Genomic DNA, 19,173 nt, shown 5'->3' with positions numbered 1-19,173 from the left:
AACAGAGGGGCCTCGTCCACAAACCCTGGTCCGTTTGTCTGACAGTTTTGAATAAGCCAACAGACAGACATGTGACAGTGATATAATGAATGGCTCACACAAAGCGTCACCTGGTATTTCAGAATGGCATGTGTTTTTGCCGGGGGGCCCAGGCTGAATTGAGCATTGTGACCTGGGCGAGGGGACGCATTCCTATGCGGGGGGGGGCACATTCCCTCTCCATTTCCCTCATTGTCTCCAACACTACGTGCTTTTGTCACCATACACAGGGCTTTGGCAACTTAACAAAAATTCCCATGGAACCTGACTGAATCTGCCGCACATATACCACAAACTTAAATCATAATGTTTACCTGTCTCCACATAGAAGTAATTTCCAAAATAATCCAACTTTTAAAATAAACCATACTGAAGCAGACTGTTATTTCTCTTAAAAAATATATGTTCCAAGTTGTTATCTCTGTCTTGGCAATAATTATTTACTTAACTAGTATATGTCAAATATGTAAAAAAACAAAAAAAACTTTTTTTTCCACCAAAATACCTCTATTTTCTTATAAAACATACATGAATAAATATTTGTAACTCAGTGATGTATATTATATTTAAATTTATCTATGTATTCATTTCATTTATGAGAGCGGTGGGTGGAGGAAAACAGATCTAGAGCTCCAAATTACTATGGTTTTCCAACACTTCATTCTCGCTACAGCGCGCTCACTTTTGACTGATCGAATTAAATCCTCCGACAATTTAGCGTCAACCAAATGCCTCTCAAAATTATACTGCATCTAGATACTGCATTTCACTCTGACATATTTCATACGTTTCACATTACAGAAGTTAAAAGATGCTCTTGTTGGGATTTCACTGGGACTTTCAAACATAAACGTTTTTGTTTTTGCTGCCATCTGGCACAATTTTAGAAATTAGTCCAGATTAAGAACAAATCCCTGGTTAAATTAGATTATCTGTATAAAATGATTTGGAAATTAATATAAGGCAAATGCTCGAAAATGCCCAGCACAATTGTCAATTACAATGTAAAATACATTTCACAATATATAGTTTGGGTAATAATTATTACATACACAAACTGTATGGTTTTATATTCCAAATAGTGAGTAACATGAGGATAACATGGTAAAAATGGGATTTGTTTACAACCTGTCTCATTTTGTCTCCCAAATTTAGCAGTTAAATTAGGGAGTAAAATGTTATCATAATCAATAATATGGACGGCCAAAATTATAGGGGGAAAAAAAGGATTAGGGAAGTTTACATTTACACTATGTGTGCCAGACACAGGCCAAAAAAAGGAGCCTCATTTGTCCTCATTTGGGTTGTGCTGTCAAAATCTGGCCCCAAAGTGAAACGTGTTTTTGCACGTGTTGCTGTGGTCAAAAAAATGGCAAACTAAAGGCTGCAACCATTTTGCACGAATTCCCGCTTCTTTCACACATATTCAATAACAGGTGAAGGCAGAAGGGGAGAGTCGAAATGTAGCCAACAGTCTCCACGAATCACCCACAGGTCTCTTACCAGCTTCCACACACACACACACACACACACACGCGCGCCCACTGACACCGGTGAAGAGGCTCTGGCAGCTGTAGCTCAGCTTCACACTGTGACCTCCACCTCTGCATCAGACAGCAGCTGTGATCAACTGCGGTGTTAAAAACTTTGGGTCAAACAGAAAAGAAAAAAATAGTGTGTGGACAACAAGAGGACTTAGCCCGAGCCCAGCGGAAGCCATGCAAACTGTGTTTATGAAATACTGCTGGTCAAATCTGGGTAGTAGGATGTGACGCTGTAAAAGAAGTCATTTGCAGAGATGCTTAGTAAGCACCGTTGCAAGTACACTAGGCCGAGATAGGTTACAGCTACGCAGAGTAATCTCCTTTGGTCAGCTGCTATCATTAGAACTCACGCCGACTATGGCAAAATATTTTAACAAATGATGTACTCGCGCACACACCTAAAGCTATTAGATGTACAGAGACCAACATAAGACACGGGGTATTTGTTTTTTCAATTTTCACCTTTAAGGATTATATCTGGCCTTGAATGCATCAAATGGATGACTGGGATTTACACTGACACCTGTATTAAATTAAACTAATTTAAACTATTAATGCGAATGTTTTCACTTAGTCACTTTCTTCATGTAATTGAGCTTGGAACTTGATTCTTAAGCATCGAAACTCCAGTTTGACAATAAATTCTTAAGTCTAGGTCCACTTAATAGGTTTTTCCCAGTGCTGATCAATCACACCTCCTCAGCAACAGTAAACAGCTCGTGAATGTTTTCAAATAAGCTGATTTACAAGAGCTGTCCAGGGTGCTGATTCCCCTCTGCAACTGTCACTGCTCTAATGGGGGCCGTGTGGTCCCTCTCTTCAGATCACTACGTCTTAGTCGCGCTGCCCATTGAGAAAACGTGGGCTGTTTATTTAGCAGCTCGTCTGTCGAGCTTCGGGGATTGCTTCTCTCTGGTGTATTCGGTTAGCTGGTACTCCTCTAGCAGTAATATAGTTGTTTTGCTCTGCCAAGTCCTCCACCTTTTAGTCTACCTGCCCCCCTGCCAGAATAAACAAGCATCAAGACCGGCCAGAGATTTGAGCCCCCTCTGCACTTAAATCCTCCTCCTCTCCTCAGTGGTTCAAAAAAAAACAGATACCTGCCAAAGCCACCTTCGAATAAAACACTCATTAAATTAAGTTGTCAAAAGGCTTTTGGTTTGTGTCATCAGTCATCCTGACAGCAAGCAGGAGGTTCTATAGATGTTAGAAATGTTTCTTACAAGAGTAGTTACGTACAAATTTAATAGGACATTTTGTGAAATAGGTTTATTTGCTTTGTTTATGTTTCTTAGAAGATTGATACCACTTTCATGTCTGCAGTTAAAGCGGCACATAATCAGTATTTTCATATCAATAATAGATCATTTGTCCACTTGTTTGTGAAGAGGTTGCTCATAGTGATGAACCCACAGAGAATAATTACCTGACTCTGCAGCTCTGTGGTACTTTATAGCATCTTTCAGCGCTTTGGTTTTCTGGCAAGCTCTCTTTAGTGTTTTGGTTCACTCTTACCACTCTCATCTGAGTTTTTGGCTGCAGGAGGCAGCAATCACAGTGAAAAAAAACTCTAAGAACTCACTGTTTTCTATCTGCACAGCACCACACTGCAGACAGGCAAAGGTCTGAGGTTACAGTAACGATAATTTCACATTCCTGATAATTAAAACATACTTCAAATGTAGGGAATCACGAAATTGTACTTGCTTACAAAATTAATTCAGCTTCATTATTCCTCATAAAACTGCTGTTATCATTATCTTGGATGACGGTAGAGCCTACTTGACTCTTTTTAAAACCACAAATTCACAGTGATAAATGCACACATACACACACACACACACACACACACACACACACACACACACACACACACACGCTCCAGACTGCGAGCCTCAAGGCTCCATAATGTCAACTAATCCATGTACAGCACTGGAGCAGCAGCTAATGTGTATTGATCTATGAGCTTTTTTGACCCTCTCTGGGACCTGTAGTATGACGCCCCTCATTGGGAACATTCCGGCTGTTGCAGCAGCAGCACAATCAAACTTCAACCCGTCTGTCTCTGTCTACAACCCTCCGATTCAAGCACAAACTCATAAAAGACACTCAGCCGCTGGAGTGCTGCATGCATTTAGCTGTCTCACAGGGCAACACGAGTGTCATTTGAAATGTTTGGAGCTCGTTTACTTCCGGCCCGTACTAATTTTTAAAAATATTTACTGACTGCTGTACAACGTTTGGCACGGTGACGCACAAGTGCCTCTGAAAAAGCAAACCCACGCTGTGACTCAACATGGGGTTGTCATGCTTTTGATTTTTGATGATTACAAAAGGCTGTTTCCTTTTGTCTCTTGTATGTTTGGTCACTTGCAACAACACACTGGCAAGCACCTACTGACCATGCCCTCTGGTTGCTTTGTGTAATCCATTTGTGTTCTGCTTTTAAAGGATATCTGGCTTTGAATTTGTGGCTGCTTAGAGAGGTTTGTCCTTCCTAAAAGTCTCGTGTAGTGTTGTCCGAATGGTATCACTTTGGAGAGCCACACCAAGCTTCTTACAGTAATGTAACACATGAGGCCAATTTTTATTAACATGCTTTGAAAATGTTAATGCACTGAAGCTGTTGTGTAAATCACCTTGTTGCTGCAATTCTGCTCCCGTTTTGTATATCCTGTTACTGTGGGTAACATATGATTTCTTAAGTGAGATCCTATAATTTTGCCGCATGCAATGAAAAAAAGGAAGTGGGTTTAAGTGCATCACACACCGGGCGTGTCACAAAGTTGTTAATTGATGCCCACAGCACACACCAAACAGAACAAATTCAGAAAAAGTAAGCTGTCAAGGTAGGATAGGATGAATGTGCGAATGCGATGAAATTGCTGCTTTTCTGGAAAGGGCTGCAACTAATGATTATTTTCATCATCACGATTTCCTAGAGCCGAAAGTGACATATTGAAATAGTTTATTTTGTCTGACCAACAGTCCAAAGCCCAAAGATTCACTTTGCTGTCATCTAAGACAGGCAAAGGCAGCAGATCCTCACATTTCTGAAGCTGGAACTAGAGAATGTTTGCCATTTTTACCTGGAAAATCACTTTAATTAATCGCTTATCAAAGTAGTTGATCGTTAATTTTCTGACAATCGACTAATTGAATTGATTAACTGACTAATCGTTTCAGCTCTGCTGGAGAGTTGACGTGTGCCGGGAAATAACAATGGCGCATCCTGGCGAATTGTCACACACCGTGGTTGTTAGTGTTCAGACGTGTGTCATACGATGCCGCTGTGCATTGTTCGTTACAACTTGACAACTGACCAGTTGTCAAATTATCAACACTGGGAATCTCTCACGAACCTAGATTTACTCACATCACAGTTTTCAACTGATAAATCCTCTGAATGCCATATAATTACGCTGAGAAATGCTACAAAAACCACGTCATGTACTCAGACGTTGAAAGGAATAAGTCATCTCAAAGTCCAGTCAACTGTCCAGATTTTTAAAACTGGCCATACTATAATTAATCCAGACAAATATACTAGAAGAAAGCTAGAACAAAAAAGAAAACGTATATTGCTGATTTGGGATTTTCAGACGCTCGTGTCTGCAATTAAATAGTCCACCTTGCGTTTTTTCCCCCCAAATTTTCTAAACAAAATTTTCAAAGTAAAACAACCATTCAAAAATGGCTAAACAAAAACGCCCCTAAATCTTCTGAGGTTGTACAATGCAAAGAAAATAAACATTAAATTCTAAATGGATGCAGGTGCTGGTGTCTAAACTCGAGACACAAGTACCATGATAAAGATGAACACAAAAGCATATCCCTACACAATTTACCCACAAATACATTTCCCAAATTTGTAAATGTAACAATGACAATATAAAAGAAAAAAGGCATAGACTCTGTAAGTCTCTGAACTCGTCTGAAGGGCTGAACACCATTTTTCCAAAAGATAATACCTCATTTGGTGTTTTGATGAAGGCCTTGGAGACTTCACTGTCTAACAAGCCACTCCAAATCCTCCCATACTCGTTCAAGTGTGTTAAGAACCACTTTGCTCTTCATGGAAGCATCTGCAGTCGATTCGTTTCTCCACTCAGGTTTTTTTCTTTAATTCGTCTGTTCATTCCAGACTGTACTGCAGGTTCACCTTAGAGCAACAGAAGCTTTTTATGAAGTAAATTTTCTTGATGAGCGACCTTTAATGAGCCCCACTGGGCAGGTTTCTTAATTATGAAATGAAGGGAGTCATAGTATCTATTCTATGTTAAATATGCCAAATCTTGTTAGTGACTTTTTAATGCTCCGAAGATATCTCCTCTCATTTTGTCTCAACCCATTATTATACATCCACTGTTGTATTTTGGGATATGTCTTTAGTTAGTCAAGCTCAAAGCTGAGAAGTGACTGAGAAGAGACAATCTGACTGCATGTTGTATCTTTCAGTATTCACAGCGTCGTGTGATTCAGAAGGAACACAAACGAACACAAACACACACACACACACACACACACGCTGAGATGTTTGCACAGAAAGTCATCATTAATCCTCTCGTATGGCATTTTTGTCTGCCAGCTTCCATCATTGCACAGTAATGTTCATTAATATTAAAATCCTGTTTGTCCCAGTTATGCCCTTCTGAAGAAATATTGCCTTTTTTTAAGGTTTTCATGCATGTCTGAATTCCCGAAATACATCCAGAGAGGAAACGGCAGTACAGTTTATTGCTATTGATTAATGTATTTTTCTTCCACCACCTGAGCGTATAAATAATGCCACCTACTGAGATCAAGCGTCAATGCCACGCTCTCATGGTGTGTGAAACGTGGGGACAATGCAACTGTCTAGTAAATAACAGAAGAGAAATCAGCCTGTACGTCCAAATGTTTATCATGCACACTCGCTCAGCATCGATAATCATTCAGCGTTTTATGCATTAACACTTTGAGACACCCTGCAGAGCAGACAATGTGCTGCCCTGATAGTCTGTCTGCCGGTACAGAAATGCATTAAAATGTCACGTAATTTTAACATGAAGGTGTTATCCCTGATATATTTTTCTCAATTCTTGTTTTCTCAAATTTTGTGTGTGATTAAAACAAGTCATCCATTGAGCTAGAAATATCAGCTCATATAATGGATTTTTTTTTTTTACAAATGTTTGCAGTGTATTTGAAATACTGAGCGAGTGCCTTAATGCTTCTTCTCAGGAGTGATGTCTAAGTGGACCCTAAAACCTTAAAGTTAAAGTCAAAGTGGCTGTGTGAAGTAAAGGACGTGGGCTTTTGCCAGGCAGGTAAGGGTCTAAAATATGGTACTCAATTGCATTGTGGGAAATGCAGGACCCAGGGTTTTTTCGAGCTTGGACCATAGTAGGGACTAAAAATCTGGATATGTCTGCCTATGCTGCTTCGCTGTTGACTTTTTTTTTTATCTCTTGTGAATCCCCCAACTTTATGAAAATGCAATACTAGATCACTGGAATACCATTGTAGTAATAGCAAAATGACCTACTGTTGGAAGTTCATCCTTGACAAATCTTACTTGCCAGTTCTGGGAGTTTCAACTTGCTTCCGAGTCGATGGAGTTTGCTCAGCTGTCATAGAGATCAGTTGTAATCGCATGACCTACTGTATGTACAGAACTTTGGTCATGTGATAACAGGTGGTCATGTACAGGGATGACGTGATGACAACTGAGCCATCTCCATGGCAGCTGTACAAACGCCATCCGCTGATGAAGACATGTGAGATGTGGACATTGAGTTAAGAATTTTTTGGTCATATTCACTATAATCATTTTACCCTCTATTTTAAACCAGGAAAATGAAGCAAAGCAACCTATAGAGCGTCAGAGCATTATTATATAATACAATCCATATGTTTTACAATGTGATTATGTTATATTAAACTGCCTGATGAGTATCACCTAATGTGAAATGTTACACAGCCAATTTAACAGTTGCATGCTCACCTAACTCAAGAAGATAAGTGCTTAATTTAATTCAAAATTTGACTGAGCTTCGTGGTGAAATCATATAATATTAGCCATCCTCTTCTATTTTGAGAATAACCCATTTTAGATGTAAATGAAGGGTAAATGGACTGCAATTATATAACGCTTTTCTAGTCTTATTGACTTCTCAAAGTGCTTTACACTACAAAAAAAATTTACATAAATCACGGATCTATGTAACTGGAGTAAATTGGGCCTGTTGTAATACATACTTCTCTCCTTGAATAGCAAACAACAGCCTGAAAAGCAGCGTGGAGGAACGAGTGATGCTGGTGCTGCCAATCATATCGAGAGGCAAACAGTCTTTGCACAATGTGCCTGTCAACAATGTGACAACAGATTTTTATTTTCGATACCACACACATGTCGCAGATCTGGTAGGTATTTGATACGCTTCACTGAGGCCCGTGTCCTTTGATGAAGACAGCTTGACAGATCTTTGCTGGGAAACTTCAGGTTATCGTATTCTTTAAGCATTTACTAAATTGCTTCAGCCTAATCAAATTACTCAAGTCTGACCAAAGTGTTTAAAGTTGTTCATGTAGAGAGGGACTAGTCACAGAATATCAGGCCGGATTTGAGTGAGAAACTCTATGTGATGTTCTGGCATATTTCTAACTCAGTGGGCACAGAGGGAAGGAGCTGCCAGTGAGTTTAGTTTTGCCTGAAATCAGCAGTAATTCTGCAGGGTCCCTTAAAATTAATGACAGAGGGAACCGACTGGCATCTGGGCATCTCCCCCTTTCAAATTAAACCTCCAGGACCCTGTTGTGATTTTATATGCTGTAAAGTTCTGAGCAGCTCGTGTTGCAGCCCTGAACGTGGGTTCAAACCCAGACGAAATATATGAACCTCTACCAAGCCTACGCATCGACAATTCTAGGATCACTTGTAGGATAGTAACAATAAAATACAATATCACCTTTTTTATAATTAACAGTGTTGAATAAAAAATTTCACTTTAAATCAAGACATTTGGAACGTGACAAGTGGTGGCAATGAAGGAGCACTTGAGCTCATCTGATCAGCCTGAACTGTGTTTTATAATGGGTCAATTTGCAGTTTATCTGATTTTTTGGTTCAGCGTTTCCAGCAACCGATCCATGTTAGGAGCCATTATTGATCTGGTTCCTGCGGTGATGTGGGTCAGTTTGGGTACAGTAAACACAGCCTCAGCAGTGTGATGTATTTAAGCCATTTAGCAATACAAAAAATAAAGAAACATAAAAACCAGGAAACACTGGTTATATTTGTCTGTATAGTAAAAATGACAGAATATCACTATACAGTAGAAATAGGGTCACCACAGCTCCAACCCCTCCAACCCTCTCAGTAATGGCTGAGGTGTTGGGGTTGAATGGTCATAGCCATATCTTGCATTATAGATAAGGGGTAGAGAGGGTCTTAAGTGGATGGATAGACCCCTTGAGTGCCCTCCGTGTGTGTTTTTGTGTCTAAACAAAGTGCACTAAAAAGTCTAATTACCTTTTTCCCATAAATTAACAACTGAGCCATGGTTTTCAACCACAGTCTAAAAAATGACTAATGTCTAATTCTTTCTATATCTGCATGGCCTGATAACATTTAAAATTTTCAGCTTTTGTTGTCCAATCAAAAATCTTCCATGAGTGTGAACTTGAAGCCGACTTCCATTTTACCGTCCCTTTTATCACGAATGTTAGCGTTAGCAAAGGAGCTATCATGAACTGGAAAACACAGAAAAAGAACGGTTTCTGTGTAGATGACTGGCTGCAAGAGTATATGGACATTCTAGCAATGGGGCAAGCCGTTTGTGTTCCAGCCAAATTATATTGGACAAAATGAACTTCTGGCATACATAAATACATATATAATTAACAATGAATGTATTGTATGATTTGATTTAGGGGGAAGGAGTATAGACTTTTTAACCCCCACCTACTTTCCTCCATCCAGCCACTCAAATCAGAAAACTGTTAAAAAAAAAAAAACCCATAAAAAACATGAAAATGATGAATGGCGGACAGTATGCAAGTTTGCATATCACAGAACAGCGCCTCCATATCTAAGAGAAATTTTAAAACATTTTTGGAACATAATGAAGGCATAAGATGCTCGGACTGTCTGGTAGCTGAAAAGTCTTAGGCACCAGTTGAAACTGAATTTTGAAAATGAGTAAACGAGTCTGTATTTAGTTAATGTTAAAGAGTCTTAAAGCAAATATCATATGTCATATCTAAAAGTTAGTCACACTATGTGCATGTTCATCCAGACTTAGCGTCTCTTTTAGACAGACTGTTCAGTTACACATGCAACAGCGGCTGAGAGACAGACCACGCGTCCCCCGGGAATGAGTTTGGAGACACATCTAGGCCACTGATTTTCAATGTACCTCTGGTCTTCTAATGGGCTGCATGAGCAGAAGAGAATCAGACCAGACTGACTGGAGCACAGGCTCACACCGTGAAGACCTACTGACCCTCATTTAGTCCTCATTCAGCATGCTTCCTCCTATACATGACTCTGAGCACTTAAAACTTAGCACTGCACTTTGACACTATATCCCTCTGTTTCTTCACTTTCTCTATTTATATATTTTCCCACTCCTCTAATCTCTCAGGGCACTTACTCATACACTTACTCACTCTTACACACACAAACATACACACCAGCGCACATGTTGAGCAGATAAAAAAACCAACAGCACTTGGATTATAGACCCAGTTCCCTGCTATCTACCCTTCTATCCAAAAAGCCTCTGAAACGCTTCAATACACGAAGCTATTTTCTCCGCTCATTTCTGTCATGGAGCCAGGTGCCACTCACACACACACACAGATGCTCGGTCAGGGCACATCTGCGTAGTGCTTTCAAGGAGCCAGCATGTAATTGGGGTCATAAAAGCTGCTCATGAATGAATGATGGATTGTTGAGGCAATCTCTGCCCCAGACTCTGTCGACCTGGGATGGAGGGATGGATGGAGGGATGCAACAGGGTCTTTAAAGGGCATACAGAGCCGGTATTGTTTGCACATAAATGCAAGCATGTATGTGCAAGAGCAGCATGTGTATGGCGAGTGTGTGTGCAAGCAAAACAGTCGTATGTATTCAAAAGCTTGTTGGGACATGTTCTTCTAGCCCTCAAGGAAGTATCACAGAAAATTCAGGTCGCATGCTTCTGAACAGGGCGCTGCCGGGAGGACAGAGTTCAAGGCAGAAAACCTCAATGCGTTCCTTCACAGCTCACTGTTTTAAGGTGTGACACTGCTGGCTGAGCCAGTTGTTTTATTGACTCTTACCTCACACTTTCAAATGCTCAGCTGTGAAACCTGAAGGTTTTGGAAGGTTGTGTTTTTGTGGCAAGAGTATGCTGCAGGCATGAAACTGTTTGTTTTTTTGTCGTCAGACAGCCACAGAGGAAAATAAACTCAATTTTCCGCTCAGCAGCAGTAAAAACACACTGGTTCTTAATGAGTCCGACAATTTCAAACCCTGTTATGTGTGTTACTGCGTCACAGACAAAACTGTTACATTGTGGAGAAGTTTCTGATTATTCAGCATATTTAGTCACCATGTGACTGCGTTAAATTGTGAATTATCTTGCTAAAACCAGCTTAATTAAAGTAGTCCTTTAAACCTGCAATAACAGTGGAAACAAGCTCTAAAAACACAACACTGACATATTATGACCCTAAGCTGACATGGCAAACAGCTGCCTATTTACACATCAGGCAGACGGAGCAAGATTAGCATTCATATGTAGATGTGTTTCCGATAAATCTAAGTCCAATGTCCACTATTCTCTTAGCTCTCTTTTGGCCTCCTCCAACTCCTGAGAGGAAAAATCTGGCTTTTTAGCTGTTAAATGTTCCCCTATGTCCACATGCTTGCCACTAACTGCGTCATTCCTATTATAAAAATATTGATTATAACCACCTACATGTCTTCCACTTAGAAAAAAACCCTTCTCACTATGGCTCCCTTGCCCCACAATGTAAATACACTCAATCTTTTTCCTATTTTGCAATGTGCTTTGCACAAAAAAAAACTGTTACACCTTCTCTATACATGCTTGATGATTTATAATTACATTGGATTAATTTTAGGGCAAATTCATAATTAGCACCAGACAATTAGGTAAGAAGGTAAAGTGTAATTTATAGACTCCAGTGGTGAAAAGTGAATTCCTTTGGGCTCAAGTCGGAGCAGCTCTGACTCTAAACCAGTTGCAGAGGGCAATCAATGGAAGAGGAAAGCCGCTGGTAAAAAAAGATGAAATCCCACTGGCAGATAACAGACCTCACAGAGCCAGTGGCACACAGATGTCCACAAAACACCTCACACATGCTGTATAAAGACCATTTGTTGCTATGTTGCAGGATGGTGAGCCAGACACAGATCAATCAACGGCTTAACTATTCTCGGCACAAAGTTTTTTGTTTTTGTCACAGCACATAAAGACAGATTAGAGTGAGCCATATGTGGTGTCTGAACCGCCAGGTTGCACTGAGGAAAGGAGAATGGGATTTTCAGAGGAAATGAGAAAAAGATTGAGTGAAAAGTAAGGGCGAGACATAAAGACAGATTGAGAGACAGACAAAGAAAACCCAAGGTAAGCTAATCAAGTGCAAGAGTGCTGAGAGGGCACTGCCCCAATACAGCGGGACTCCTGACCTTGAAAGAAATAGACTGGTGAAAGGTTGGCAGCCAGACTGTATATTAGAAAGAATAGATGAAATTAAAGAGAGGAGGAGAAAAATCGCAGAGGGGGGCAAATCGAGAAATGAAAACTCTGTTATAGCACACGAGGTTGGCTGGGTCCTGTATTTTTTTATTCAGAGAGCAATGAGTCCTCACTGTTGTGTAATCATAATCAACAATGCTTGCAGTTATGAGACTCATTTGATTTTCCTTTATGCTGATTTGATCTAACAATTGCCTTGAGTTGATGACTCCAAAAGGTCCATTACGCATTAAAATATTGCAGAAGCTTCTTACAAAGGAGAATTATTACTTGAGTAATTTGTTATGAGCATAAAATTATTTTGTTAATTTTTAAATGTTTCAAAAACAGGCTTTCAATTCAAATACAAAATAAGCTAATGGGGGTGTGCTAGAAATGTGGGACAATATCTTGTTTCCAATCCTTTGAATCTCAGATTTTTTCAGCAATTCAAAGAGATCTGGTTTTGTGCTCACTTATGGCTATTTGCCCGGTCGGTTGGAAAAACAACTGAGCCAATCCGAGCTTTGTATAAAGGCCCAGGCACAAGAGAAAGTGCCACAGCAAAATTCATCGGCACGTCATCATGAAACATTTGGCTCTAAAAGCTTTATGATTGTGACTACGCACAGGGCTAGTTGGTGAACTACTGTAGGTGGCTGGCTAACTGCTAACCCGCTATCCAGCCGGGCTAGTGGTAGTTTCAACAGCTCTACAAGCTTGGTTGTATTTGTGGGCTATTCACTCTCCTTGGTATTTTGTGCTCAGGACAGTCTTTCACTCAGTGAAGCTGAGCTAGCGGGCTTGTTAGCTGTCAGTTAAAAAGCTAACTGTCAGTTGGGAAGCTAGTTGCTAAAGAGGACAATAAGGACGCACACTTTATTAGAAAGACGCATTTGTACCATCAACTCCTGTTTCATAAAAGTCTGCACACCATTCATCCTTTCTGCAGCAGCCTATACTCTCACAGAGGAGGTTGAATAAAAATACATGGTGCAACACAGCGATGAGCAATGATGGCTTCCTCCATTCTGGACTTTCCGGGTCTCCTTGGTCGAAGAGCAGCATCGTGGTTTGATTTTTGATCACAACCTTTGCAGGTCAAAGTCTACCTCAACTCTCAAAGGTTTACTTTGCCCCCAGTTTACTAATCACTGCAGTTCCGTTGGAGTGAATTGATTTTGTTATGAAATGGATGGTACATCATGTTCCTCGGCCACAGCCAGTAAAATGGCAACAGAAAAAAATGACACAAAAATAGTGGCAAGCGTGGATGAGACAGTCTGCTTGCTGAAATAATAACTTATGAATCGGCGTATATATATCTGCCCCTCCCTGTGTTGACTAACAATGAAGGGCGATGGGATGGATATGTCTCTCACTACTGATAGGTTAGGGCAAAATAACAACCCACTCCCAAACAGAAAACAGCTAGCTTGAGCACAAAAGGCTAATTTATTCTGATAATCAGGTTAGGGCACTTAGAGGTGGGGATTGCCAACAGGGCAAAGTGGGCAACTGCCCTGGAGCACAAAGGCTTCAGGATACACACTGTACCAATTAGACTAGTAAGACCGTACGCACCAGTAAAGCACAATATAAACTGAAATAACACCAGTATTATTACTGGATTTTGAGGCCTTGTCATAATTATGTGGTTAATTTCTGCTCATATGTTGCATATTCCTTGATAAATATGCGCTTAACCATATCACCACAGACAGTGTGATAACGGGGGATGGGGGTGGGGGGCGTCAATAGGGCCTCAAAGCTAATTGTTTTTGCCCCACTTAACCCCTTGTTACAATGGAAGACACAGTAGAGTCACAGTAATGTTCTTGAACTTGACTCTCACTTGACCTTCTTGAGTCTCAGCGTTTAACCAAACATGGATAAAAAACCCTTAAAGTGCTAAGAACACGGGAAACTTGAACATCTGCAACTCTATGAAAACTGTGCAGACGCGATATGCTGGGGAAGATCATGTGATATGATCAAAAGCTCCAAAAACAGCTTCTAAATGGACCTTGAAGTGACACTGCTTTGTCAACTGCTGTTTCCAAGGCCAAGAGTCAACTTTGAATCTCGGCTTGACTCACATTGCTCTGATCTTAATCTCGACTCAGTGCCACATACGACAGTGCACGAAAAACAGAAAAGGAAAGAGTTGGAGACGGCAGAAAGACTGAGAGAAGAATGAGGGATAACAGTGATGCGCACAAAATAGACTGAGGGAGGAATTTACTTTGGCAGGAAGAACAGAGTTTAACCTCCGAGGCAGGGAGTCTGAAAACACACGTTTGGATCTAAAGGAAAGAGGCAGGAGGGGGGAGGGGGCAGTGGGTGGCGCAGCGAGATGAAGAATGAAGGAGACAGGGGGCAAGTGTTTGGTCACACAGCAAGTGCCTGATTAATTAAATCCACCGTTTGTTTTTGCACAATGAGCGGGTGGCTCAGAGGCTCACCCTGGCACCTTACACCTAACATGCCTAACACTCTCTCCTCTCTGTGGGCCTGTACGACAACACCTCATCCTGCTCCGTCTCTTCATATCTTTCCTTCTTCTAATCTCATCTTTTCCACTGTTGTCCACACAGGCACTCTGGTCTTATATCTCAAAATCTGTGAGAGTTTGAGTTCTTTTATCAGCTGTATTTGTGTCCTTTTGATGTTCCGAAACCACTTACAACAAATCTGTTTTGTTGAAGTCACTTTCTGAATGAATCTGACAACTTATCAGTAACTCGTAAGTTTCCAGCGATACAAATCTGAAATTTGTCGGAACATTTACGCTGAAAGTAGCCTATCATTATGGCTTTACACAATGCTGCTGTCATTTCAAACGCTCAAATGGAAGACACAGTAGAGTCGGAAAAATCCAGCTGCTAGCTCCTCGGTGTTCAGAGAGAGAGTGAAGCAAATTTTCACTTTGCATAATTTGCACAATTTTCACTGCTAGATAATTTTTTTTTGTTCGAGCCAAGCATCTCTTCGCTATTATTTCCCTCCAGTCTTTCTCCTTTTTCCTCTTGTCTCTGTGTGATTATGAGTCAGATTCATAAAGCCCTGGGATACACACAAATTTGTTGCTTTCAGCACTCATAAACATGTCTTCAGGTCAGGTCGCCGCGGGTGAATTCACATCAAATGGCATCTTTCCATTGTCTTGGTCTGCCAATTGTCGTTTTGTTACACTTTTGTTATTTTACGTACCAAACAAACGAGCTTTAGAGGTGCTGGTGGGCACATATTGTTTGCAGTTTTTTGCTGTGCTAAGCTAACCGCATCCTGCCTGCGGCTTCATATTATTTCCAAAAATGTCTAAATATTCGTTTAAACCCTGGCGCCACCAAGGTTCTTTCTTTACTTTTACCTCTATAACTTTCAGTACAATTTAGCATACTTTCTAAGTTACAGCTGGTGGTTATATAAAAACTAATAAATCAGTTATTTTTTCTTCATGAGCAAATAAAGAAACATTAATAAATTCAACATTCGGGTTGCAAGGTTGTAAAAATTCCCTTTGGCTGGGGTGTATCCTCGCAAAACCTTTTTATAAAGTATTCCTCATTAAAAAGTAATACCTATTTTTGTTTCAGAGTAGCACACCTGCTCAGATAAAAATACATTTTTTGTTCAATTTATTTACGGAGAAGGTTTAGCAGAGGTGTGCTGAGCACGCGGGCTCTTTTTAGAAACACCTAGAATTTTATTCATAAAGGTTGACTCATTCACACCAGGGAGCGCTAAGTCCCCAGTCTCTGTTTTAATTGTGGAGATGCCATTAATATGACACTATAAACTCCTTAATAGCTCATGCTTCACAGGGAAAGATGAATTACATTTTTTCGTGAGGTGCGGTAAACAACAATTTTAACTGTTCTCACAGTGTAATTGTTATCCATCAGACAGCTCAGTGAGAGAAAGGTGTGTGTGCGTGTGAAACAACCAGTGATTTTAAAATGGGTGAGGCGGGAGTGGCCTCGCCCACCGCAACCCAACAGGCAACACCTCAGCCTCATTAGCTGCAGCTCTTAATCTCCAACTTGTCTAGCTGGTCCCTCTGTCTGTCTGCATGGGTGGAGGCTAATGGAGCTGCTCTCTGGTTGTGTAAGAACAAGTTTTCGGGTGTTGTGTTGTGGGAAGTGGAAATGAAATGCAAAAGGGCCTACAGGCTGACAAGGGGTGAAAGATAGCTCACTGCCGCAGACGGAAAGAATCTGACTGTTTGAGCGCCACAAACTCTATCTCAAAATGACCACTGACTCTGTGAGTCTAAAAATCAACATCACGACATCAGCCCTCACATATTAGCTTTAACTTCACAGTTTTTAACAGCTGCCCCCGAAGCCACATCAGCACTAGGAGAGGACAAACAACTCTGCGATCAACATTTGTTAACCCAAAGCAACAAAATCAACTTGTGTTAACACTGGAAAACCTGACATGTTGCATGCGTTTGGTCATCATGCCGACTGTGGCTGTAATAAAGTCACATATGCAGCCAATGTTACATGCTCTTAAGTGTTGATTATGATGTGGTAGCTACTTGGAGCTGGCAAGTGTTGAATGACAAGTTGCTTATCCTCTCTCACGGCTGATATAACTCAAAACAAACCACAAGTGTCAAATTGACTGTAAAGGTGGTGACATGAGGGGAGTTATATAAATGCTGTGTGAACACAGACGAGTTCTGTGTCTGCCAGTGCTGTGTCTACATCTAAGGCTGAATTAAATCGGGTTAAAATATTTGGAAAATGTCATTCAGTACGCCCCCAACACTCTAGCCGTGGTTGCTCATCTTTTGGCCCCCAGCGTGGATGTTGCTGAACGCTCTGAGGAGTCAGCATGAATTACTTCACGCTCCATGGACTGATGAGGCATCTCACCACACATCACATTGGCATGATAATGCTGCCGCACAAAGCCAAAACAAAAACCAAACCCGAGCACGTCTTACCTGAAGTGTCCCACATGTTGAGCTCGATCCTCTGCTTGTCGATCTCGAAACTGGCTGTGTAATTCTCAAACACCGTGGGAACATAATTCTGAAATGAGACAGTGCGTGTGGCTAAAATTAGATCAAAGCTCAGAGGGGTGTTACACACCTTGTGGAATTTGTTGTGATTTTCATAACAGGAAACCGTCAAATGAAGGGACATCAAGCTAGTGTGAGGTTGAAAAGAAAAACCCTAATTAATTCAAATAGCTGTGGTGCAGATGAGGGTGCAGTGATGAACATCAGAGGGATGAGACTGTGTGTGTGCGTGGAAAGTAGATGAGGCCAATTCTGAGCTTTGACCTATTTCCAAATTCTGAAATTTAGGCCAACAAGCTCTGATTTCATTATCCTCAACACTTCAAGAGTTTCAATTGAAAGAAGGAAACAAAAAATATCTCTTCAACGACAGAGGACATTTAGGTCCATCACATCTTGTTGGGTAACAAACAGGATACTGTTTAGTGTTGTTTTTCATGCAAGATCTGCCGGTTAATTACATTTCCTGCTGTTGTTGATGCCCTGAAAACGTAGTGTCATCAACATAATTTAAGCACTGGGCAAAACCACAACGCAGATTTGATGGAAATGATATGTCCTTGTATCTATCCGTTCAAAATCTCGGTTGATATTGTCCAAAATGTTCACTGCTCATTGGACAGTGTATGTCAGCTCCAAAATACTAAAAGTTTAATTATTGAAAACCCCTTATTCTTCTTGGTGTTTCGTGTTATTTTTTATGACGAAAATCATCACGAGTAAGTAGTCCGGCAAGGAATATTTTCAAGAGATAAACTCTTTTCTTGTGTGAACGGTTTTATGTTGTGTTGTTCTAATTAGACATTCGCAGTTTTTGGTTGCCATATTACAACACTATAATTGCGCGTTCAATTCTACGCGTGTCTCAGCAATGCGAAACCACAATCTCGACAGGGAGTTGGTGATTCAGTGTGTTGCTCGGGGGCAGCTGGCTGTTTGCTGTGGTCAAACTGGTGATCCTTCAGTATTCACAGTGCAGTCTGCTCCAGCACACCGGCCGACGGCTGATGCGCAAAAGCGCACAGAGCCCAGGTTCCCTGTGCAGGGGCACGAATCTGAAGCCTGACAGGGCTTACATTTCATCCTGCCCAATTTTATATTAAAAAAATAAATAAAATATAGTAAAAAAAATAAAATAAAAAAAAGACATGGACCTTCCTAAAGAAATCACCTTTTGGCAGCATCTGGTCTAATTTACATCGTGTCAATTTGTGATGATGAAGGAGACAAAAAATTCATCAAAAATAGATACATATAAAATAATGAATAACGCCTTGTGAGTTGTCAGTCAGTTCCCACCTGATGATTTGAAAAGGTTTTGGAGTTTTGGTGTACATGTCAGGCCAGATGGAGACAGGGAGAGTCCCCGCACAGTCATCACTCGTGTGTCCGACCTGTCTGAAATATGGTCTCTTACCTCTGGGTACGAGTCTTTGGCAAAAACGTGGAGGAGAGCCGTCTTGCCACACTGCGTATCGCCGACCACCACGATCTTACAGCGAAGCAACCCCTTGCTCTCCATCGTGCCCCCGTGTTATCACTGAGTGGTTCTGCGTCTCTGCCCGCTTGTCATTTACGCTCCGAACAAGTTGAGTGTCGAACGACGGACCTGAATGTGGTCAGTGTCTCCCCCGAAGAAGCAAAAACTTAGGAGTCATAGTCTGGTGTAGTTTCGACTACATGCTCCGCGTAACGCCGCGCTCCTCTGCTCCTCCGCTCCACCGGCGAACTGAGTCACACTGGCGATACCTGTCAAGGCGGCGTCATTGAACACGGACTGACTGGGGGAGGGGGGGGGCGTTTCAAAATAAAAACCGCAAAA

At 41.0% G+C, this 19,173-nt stretch overlaps 1 protein-coding gene across 1 annotated transcript in view; it reads right to left on the bottom strand.

The window, feature by feature from the left end:
- Positions 1–19,097, bottom strand: part of LOC120794298 (rho-related GTP-binding protein RhoN-like) — a 30,086-nt gene extending 10,989 nt beyond the window's left edge. Inside the window, exons 1-2 of the mRNA XM_040135234.1 lie at positions 18,769–19,097; positions 17,274–17,361 (exon numbers count right to left, since the gene is read on the bottom strand). Coding sequence (XP_039991168.1) covers positions 17,274–17,361; positions 18,769–18,873 — 193 coding nt within the window. The 5' untranslated portion in view covers positions 18,874–19,097. The remainder of the gene's footprint in view (positions 1–17,273; positions 17,362–18,768) is intronic.
- Positions 19,098–19,173: the final 76 nt, after the last annotated feature.

This window comes from Xiphias gladius, chromosome 9 (genome assembly GCF_016859285.1).
Source record: "Xiphias gladius isolate SHS-SW01 ecotype Sanya breed wild chromosome 9, ASM1685928v1, whole genome shotgun sequence".
NCBI classification, from domain to species: Eukaryota; Metazoa; Chordata; class Actinopteri; order Istiophoriformes; family Xiphiidae; genus Xiphias; species Xiphias gladius.
The sequence above is the reverse complement of the archived record's forward strand: the minus strand, read 5'-3'. Positions and strand labels throughout refer to the sequence as shown.